The sequence below is a fragment of the Protopterus annectens genome, chromosome 4.part0, assembly GCF_019279795.1.
Source record: "Protopterus annectens isolate FY-2018-M chromosome 4.part0, PAN1.0, whole genome shotgun sequence".
Taxonomy (NCBI): Eukaryota; Metazoa; Chordata; order Ceratodontiformes; family Protopteridae; genus Protopterus; species Protopterus annectens.
Window position 1 is genome coordinate 1562688582 of NC_056733.1, and position 7365 is coordinate 1562695946.

The window sequence follows — 7365 nt, forward strand, 5'->3', positions numbered from 1 at the left end:
ACCAGGGAACCTCTTGCTGTGAGGTGACAGCATGATCCACTGAGTCACTGTAGTCCCTATAGATATATATATATATATATATATATATATATATATATACACACATATACATATATATATATATATATATATATATACACACATATATATATATATATATATATATATATATAGCTATATCAGTATTTGTATCTATATATATATATCTATCTATTTTATATATATATATATATATATATATATATATATATATATATATATATAATCTACATCTATATCTATATCTACTTTATTTATTTATTTTACATTTGTTGATTGGGCTAGTCTAACTGGAGCAAATGGGAGAAAAAAATGGCAGGTAACGGGAAGTTGTTGCATCAAGAAAGTATGCAGGTTGTGGAATCCAAACGGGAAGGAGGAACTGCTGAGAACGAGGACATGCCTATTTCTAGATCTGACAGTGGGGAAGACTCGATGGATAATCTGACTAAACACCTTGCATTAACCCCATCATTATCCCCGCAGAAGCGAGCCACAACCCAAAACAAGACGGGAGCTTCACTTCTTAGAACTAGCAAGCGTACTGTTTATACTGCTGGACGACCACCCTGGTACAATGAAACAGGGATCCCTTTTAAGGAAGCATTTGTCATTGGCCTTTGTGGTGGGAGTGCATCGGGAAAGACAACAGTGGCTAATAAAATCATTGAGGCACTTGACGTACCCTGGGTAGTGCTGCTGTCCATGGACTGTTTCTACAAGGTGCTGAGCAAGGAAGAGCAGGTGCTGGCTGCCAAAAATGAGTACAACTTTGACCATCCAGATGCATTTGACTTTGAGTTGCTGATCAACACCATCAGGAAGCTGAAAAAGGGGAAGAGTGTCAAAGTCCCTGTTTATGACTTCACCACACATAGTCGAAGAAAAGACTGGAAAACAGTCTATGGTGCAAATGTTGTGATATTTGAGGGAATTTTGTCCTTTGCAAACAAGGAGCTTCTGAAGCTCCTAGATATGAAGGTTTTTGTCGACACTGATTCAGATATTCGACTTGTACGCCATCTGAGGAGGGACATCATGGAAAGAGGAAGAGAGATTTCTGGAGTGATTAAACAGTACAATAAGTTTGTAAAGCCTGCTTTTGAGCAGTACATTGAGCCCACAGTGCAAGTGGCTGATATTGTAGTTCCAAGAGGTGGGGAGAACTTTGTAGCTCTGGATCTCATTGTCCAGCATGTACACAGTCAGTTAGAAACGCGTGAAATCACTGTGAGAGCTACCTTGGCTTCTGCCCATCCAGACCAGTCTTTGCCAGTGACTCTTAATGTTTTGGAGAGCACCCCTCAGGTGAGGGGTATGCACACAATCATAAGAAACAAAGAGACAAACCGTGATGAATTTATTTTCTACTCCAAGAGGTTAATGAGATTACTTATTGAACATGCCCTTTCCTTCTTGCCACTCAAGCCTGTTACAGTGGAAACACCTCAAGGAACACAGTATGAAGGGAAGCGATTCAGTGGAAAAAGGATCACAGGAGTGTCGATCCTGCGTGCAGGGGAGACAATGGAGCAGGCTTTGATGGCAGTATGTAAAGATATCAGACTTGGAAAAATTCTTATACAGACTAATCATCATACAGGAGAACCTGAGCTGCATTACCTGAGATTGCCAAAGGACCTTAGTGAAGATTATGTTATTCTGATGGATAGTACAGTTTCCACTGGAGCAGCTGCCATGATGGCTATTCGTGTTCTTTTGGATCATGATGTCCAAGAAGATAAGATTTTCCTGATTTCACTGCTGATGGCTGAGACTGGTGTGCACTCCATTGCGTATGCTTTTCCAAGGGTTCGCATCATCACCACAGCTGTAGACGAGAAAGTCAATGGAGAGTTTCATATTATTCCAGGAATAGGTAATTTTGGAGACAGATTCTTTGGTACTGATGCTCCTTCAGACTTTTATGAGAGTGATGAAAGTGCAGACTATTGAAGCGTGGCAGTCAGTATTCTGTTAAGACTTTCCTTCATCTGGAACCTGAAATGTCTGCATAAGGACTGGACCAGCTGGCCTTCTTTCTGTACCAATGAAATACATAAAGCTCAACTGACAGGTTATCTGTAAAACTGCCATTTATTTGCACTATGTATTTCCTCATCCCCCCCCCCCCAGGCAGAAGGCCATATAAACTAAGACAAAACTAAATGTATTTATGCACACATTTATTATTTATTTCTGAAAGTGTATATCCTTTACTTGTCAGAATCAGATACGAGAGCTTTTCTATTTTGTTGTCCTTAATGTCAAAGAGAATGGTTGCTGTGTATGTCATAAGCCACAATGAAGTGCTTGCCAGCCTACTCAGAATATGCTTGAGGAGGAAGGCACTAAATGCTAAGAAAGGAACAGCTACAATCTGTTGTTGTAAATCTTGCTTTTCATAGTCTGTTACAGTAGGGAGTAATGCACCTATGTTTTATGGTAGACTTATACTGTGTACATGCTTCATTCAGTCATGACTTTAGTGTATTTAACGCTAATGTGTTAATAATAACAGAACATCATTTGAACTCAACAGATCCTCACTGCCCACCATTCACTCCTAAACAGGAATTAAGCACCTCACAGAATGTATCTGCCTAGTTTTTGCCTTTCTAGTCAGATTTTTGATGTGTCTGAGTTTTGTGGTCTTTTTTTGCTTAGTGTTAACAATCCAGGCAGTTTTTATAGACCAGTAACACCAACATCAGTCAGTGTGGTACTGTTATTGATTATGTACTAAATAAAAACTGTAGGATCTGTATAAAGCAGTCCACCATGGCATTAAGTAAGATACAAGACCGCCACAAGTGAATGACATTTAGGAGACTGCACTGTGATGCTGAGAGTAAGAGACAGAAAACAAGAAACTAACCAAAAGCACTTAATTTGTTTTCAAGGAAAGAGCTGCAAACATATAACCCTGATTTTGTGAAGTAATTGCTGTATGTTGAAGAAAAAAGTTGTGTGCTAGAGGATGTAATAATTATTGTGTATCAAAGTAGAGAGTTACTAATTTGTATAAAAGTATAGCTAATGGTGTATCAAAGTGTAAAGTAAGTACTGTGTATTAGTTAATTCAAGCCTTTATATTTGCATTTAATTCGTCATTTATGGCCAGTATTGCTTGTTCTGTTACACTGAAAATAGCCGTTTATAATAGTTAAAAACAGTGACTCCATCACAAAGTGACATATTTTAAACATGATTATACAGTTGCTGCATAATCATTTAAAAATAGGGTGAAAACAGTTTCTGTGACCGCTTGCTAGATTTTAATGTATTTTCCATTTGCTTTTGTTTATCATATTTTGACAGAATATTAATATTTTACTTTCCTTTTCTCCCATGTAACAGTCACCTGTGCTAGGACTAGCACAGTGCTTCATTATGACATAACCAGAAATTATTCCAGTATTTTGCAAGAAAAAAAAAAAAATGTATCTGCGAACATCCTAACTGCATTCTGGTATTAACATGAAACTGTTCTGGGTAGGGTGTGGCACAGTGGCATGGTGGTCAGCATTCCTGCCTCCCACTGCTTGATTCTCTAGTTCATGGCTGTGGTGTTTCCTAGTCTAACTGGACACATATCCATTTTCAGTAGAGGCCCGGGGAGATAAGCTCCTTGCAAAAAAATAACAAAAACATTTTTACTTACAATTATGTTACAGGTCAATACAGAAATTATCATAGAGGTCTAAATATCTCACATTGCAAAATGCAGGTACAATACAAAAATGTAGGTATAATATATACTATAGTCTGGGGAGATAAGGTCTGGGATAAGAAGAAATAAATACATTTATAGTTACAAAGAACATTTCAAGTTAACACAGAAATTATCAAAGAGGGCAGAAATAATTCACAGTGCCAAAGGCAGGTACAATGCAAATTACAGAGAGGGCAGAATACTTTCCAGTGCAATAGGCAGGTACAGTGCAAATTACAGGTAGAATACAGAATGTAACAAAAAATGAGGCATATTGTATAATTATATTAATAAAGAGTTGTCACACTATGAGTAAGCTCAGGGGATGAATAGAAGGGTTAGGAATAGGAAAACAGTAATGTGGTATGTAAGGAAAGTAGAACTAGTTATAGAGAAGTGGTGGGTAGGCGGTGCCTGTTATGAGTAGAAAAATGATTAGTCAGGTTTAGTACAGGGGCATAGCCAGTGTGTTCTCAGGAAAAGTTTCAGTCTGTTTTTGAAAAGTGACATAGAGGAAGCTAAGGAAAGTTCACTGGGGAGAAGGTTCCAGGATTTTCCAACAGTATTACTGAAAAGAGAATCCCCAGCCCTGTTACTAGATTTAGAGGTGTTTACAAGAAGTTTATGTGATGAGCGCAAGGATTTCAGATTATTATAGGGAATGATGAGGGTAGATAGTATAGGTTCATAGGTTCATAGGTTGGTACTAGGCTATCAGCCCTAGGGCCTATACAAGCCTAGCCATAACAATTCCCTGGCTATTTCTTCCCACACTATTTATTTCCCTGGACTCCTGTCTAGCAGGGCGACTGACGTGATCCCCGGGGTGAATTTCCTTTCTCCCATCCAATCGTCAAGGTTCCTTTTGAAGAGGACCAAAGAGGCACTCTGCTTGATATGTATGGGCAATCTATTCCAGAGTCTGGGGAGTCTCTGGGTCAGGAACCTATCCCTCCAGCATGTTCTGTTTATTGTGATGACAAGGTTTAGATCCCTGGAGCGTGTGGCTCTGAGGGATTGGGATTTCTTTAAGTGTAACATGTCCAACAGCTCTGGGTTTGACATGGCCTTGTATGTTAAGCAAAGATCGCCTCTGAGTAGACGATATGCGACAGAGTATAGCTGGAGGTTTTTAAGGCGGTCAGCGTAGGGCATCTGCTTTAGGCCTGTGATTCTTTTAGTGAGGTATTTCTGAGGCCTTGCAGTTGTTGCAGATGTCTTGAGAGGTACATACCAAACAGGGCATTGTATTCTATAATGGGTCTAATGAGGGATGAGTACAGTGGGACAATGACCTCCTTTTTTCTGGATGAAAAGCCCTTAGTGATGAGGTGTGCCACATAGAAGGATTTCCTGACTGTTGTGGCGATGTGGTTATCAAAGGTGAGACCACTGTCCACCTGTGTCCCTAAGTCTCTTATCAAACTTTCGGTGTTTAGTGTACTGCCACCTATATGGTAATTCATGGATACATGTTTTTTTCCCAAAGGGGATAACAATACATTTCTTGGCATTGAGCTTGAGCCCATGGCTCTGGCACCAAGCATCTGTTTCTGTAAGGCCCTTTTGTAGAGTATCCACATCATTTGAGGATTCAATAATGGCTTCCAGTTTGCAGTCATCTGCAAACTTTGTTATCCAGAGTCCCTTAGTGTTGGCCTGTACTTCAGAGAAGTAGATGCCAAACAAGAGCGGTCCCAGGACTGAATCCTGAGGTACTCCACTTGTCACTTGTCTGGAGCTGGATTTGGAGTCGGCTACTTTTACAGTGTGGGTTCTATCAGTAAGCCAGTTAGCAACCCATTGGGTGACATAGGGATTAATGCCCAGCTTAGTAAGTTTATCTATGATTCCAGAGTGGGGGATGGTGTCAAAGGCCTTGCCAAGGTCTAGATAGGCTGTGTGGACCACCTTACCCTTGTCCATTGCTCTGGAGACTGATTCAAAGAAGTCAATCAAGTTCAGGAGACAAGATCGGCCCTTCACGAACCCAAACTGGGTGGGGTCCAGTGTCTGAAGGTTGTCAATGTCTTTGTTTATAAGTTCCATGATAATACGCTCCATGGCCTTGCAGATAAGGCTTGTCAGACTGATGGGACGGTAGTTTCCGGGATCCAAGGTGGATCCCTCCTTGTGGAGTGGGATAACTGTAGCTGTGCACCTCTCAGTGGGCACGAAACCTGAGGTGAGGCTATGACTAAACATGACACTGAGGTGAGGTGCCACTTCATATTGTAGTTCAGCTTGGCCAGCTAAAAACTTGGTTATATTCAACTGGACGTATAAGAGAATTTAAGTACCTTTTTCTGCACTTTTTTTTTAAAAATACAGTATTTAAATTGATTTAAACTGTGTATGAAGGAGTGTTGAAGGAATTTTTATCTGAAGTTATTCTGCTCTTCAGTTATTCCCACCCACCCGCCCTGTTTTTGTTTTGGTGTTAATCTTAGTGGCATTGAAACTGCCCGCCCCTCAGCCTGCCTCTGGGCCCATCTCACTTGCTCACTCAACTGAGTGCAGTGAGATCATATTCTGATTTCAGGCACTCCTACTGTGTACAAAGAGAGCATCTGGGAAATAGAAAAAAAAAAAAATTAAGCTTATTTCCTGCCTTTCTTGTTAAGTGGTACAGACTATTTGTAGGCTTCTGAGCCCCCAAGCCCTTCTGTGTTTGAGGGAAGCCTTCTAGCTTGTTTATTTCTTATAACTAGCCAGTTTTCTAGTTTCAGCACTCAAATCTGTTTCTTTGATCTCAGCACTTGTTCAGAAAAAAAAAAAAAAAAAAATTTCATCTGCTTTTACTGTACTTGTGTTTTACCTACTTCTTTTACTTTTGCATCATCTTAAAATACTCAATTGTATTTATTACTGCTTGGTGTAACTCATTCTAAGCCTTTTGGTTTAAACACTTGGGCTTCGGACCAGTTAGTTGTTTTGCACTGAGAGGGTTTGTGGTCTGCACTGTTGTGGCAGAACAGGTAGCTTACATCCTTCTAGGTTGAGAACTGCTGATTGAGGACTCAGTGTCTGTTATTCTAAAAGTGTATTAATTCTGGTTTAAGCACTTGGGCTTTCAAGCCAGTTATTTTACATTAAGAGGGTTCGTGGTCTGCACTCTTGTGGGAGGAGAGGCTGGACTCTGCCCTTCTGAGCTGGGAATTTCTGGTTAAAGGCTTATAGTGCATGCATATCTGAACTGTTCCTTACTGAAGTTGGTGCGCCTTGTTTGCTGTGGCATAGACTGGATTCGGGCCTGCTGGATCTAGCTTTGTTTGTGTAACTTGAGCACTAATCCAGACATTCTCTAAAGTATTCAATGGTATTTATTACTGCTTGGTTGTAACTTGATTAAAGTGTAGCTATCATTCAAGTCTTTTGGATTAAGCACTTGGGCTTCAGAACAGTTGTTTTACATTAGGAAGGTTTGTGGCAAGCACTGTGGTGGCAGGACAGGTAGCTTTCATCCTTCTAAGTTGGGAACTGCTGATTGAGAGCCCAGTGTCCAAGTGTATTAGTTCTGGTTTAGGCACTTGGGCTTCAGGCCAGTTATTTTACATTAAGAAGGTTCGTGGTCTGCACTCTTGTGGAAGAAGAGGCTGGACTCTGCCCTT

At 40.3% G+C, this 7365-nt stretch overlaps 1 protein-coding gene across 1 annotated transcript; it reads left to right on the plus strand.

The window, feature by feature from the left end:
* The first annotated feature begins 350 nt into the window (after nt 1–350).
* Nucleotides 351–2670, plus strand: LOC122799943 (uridine-cytidine kinase-like 1). Its single transcript, XM_044069352.1, has one exon. It carries the CDS (start codon nt 352–354, stop codon nt 1993–1995), a length of 1644 nt encoding a protein of 547 aa, XP_043925287.1. The 5' UTR covers nt 351; the 3' UTR covers nt 1996–2670.
* The last annotated feature ends 4695 nt before the right edge of the window (nt 2671–7365 follow it).

Coding starts and splice junctions, on each gene's coding strand:
- LOC122799943 (XM_044069352.1), top strand. CDS start 352: ATGGCAGGTAACGGGAAGTTGTTGCATCAAGAAAGTATGCAGGTTGTG.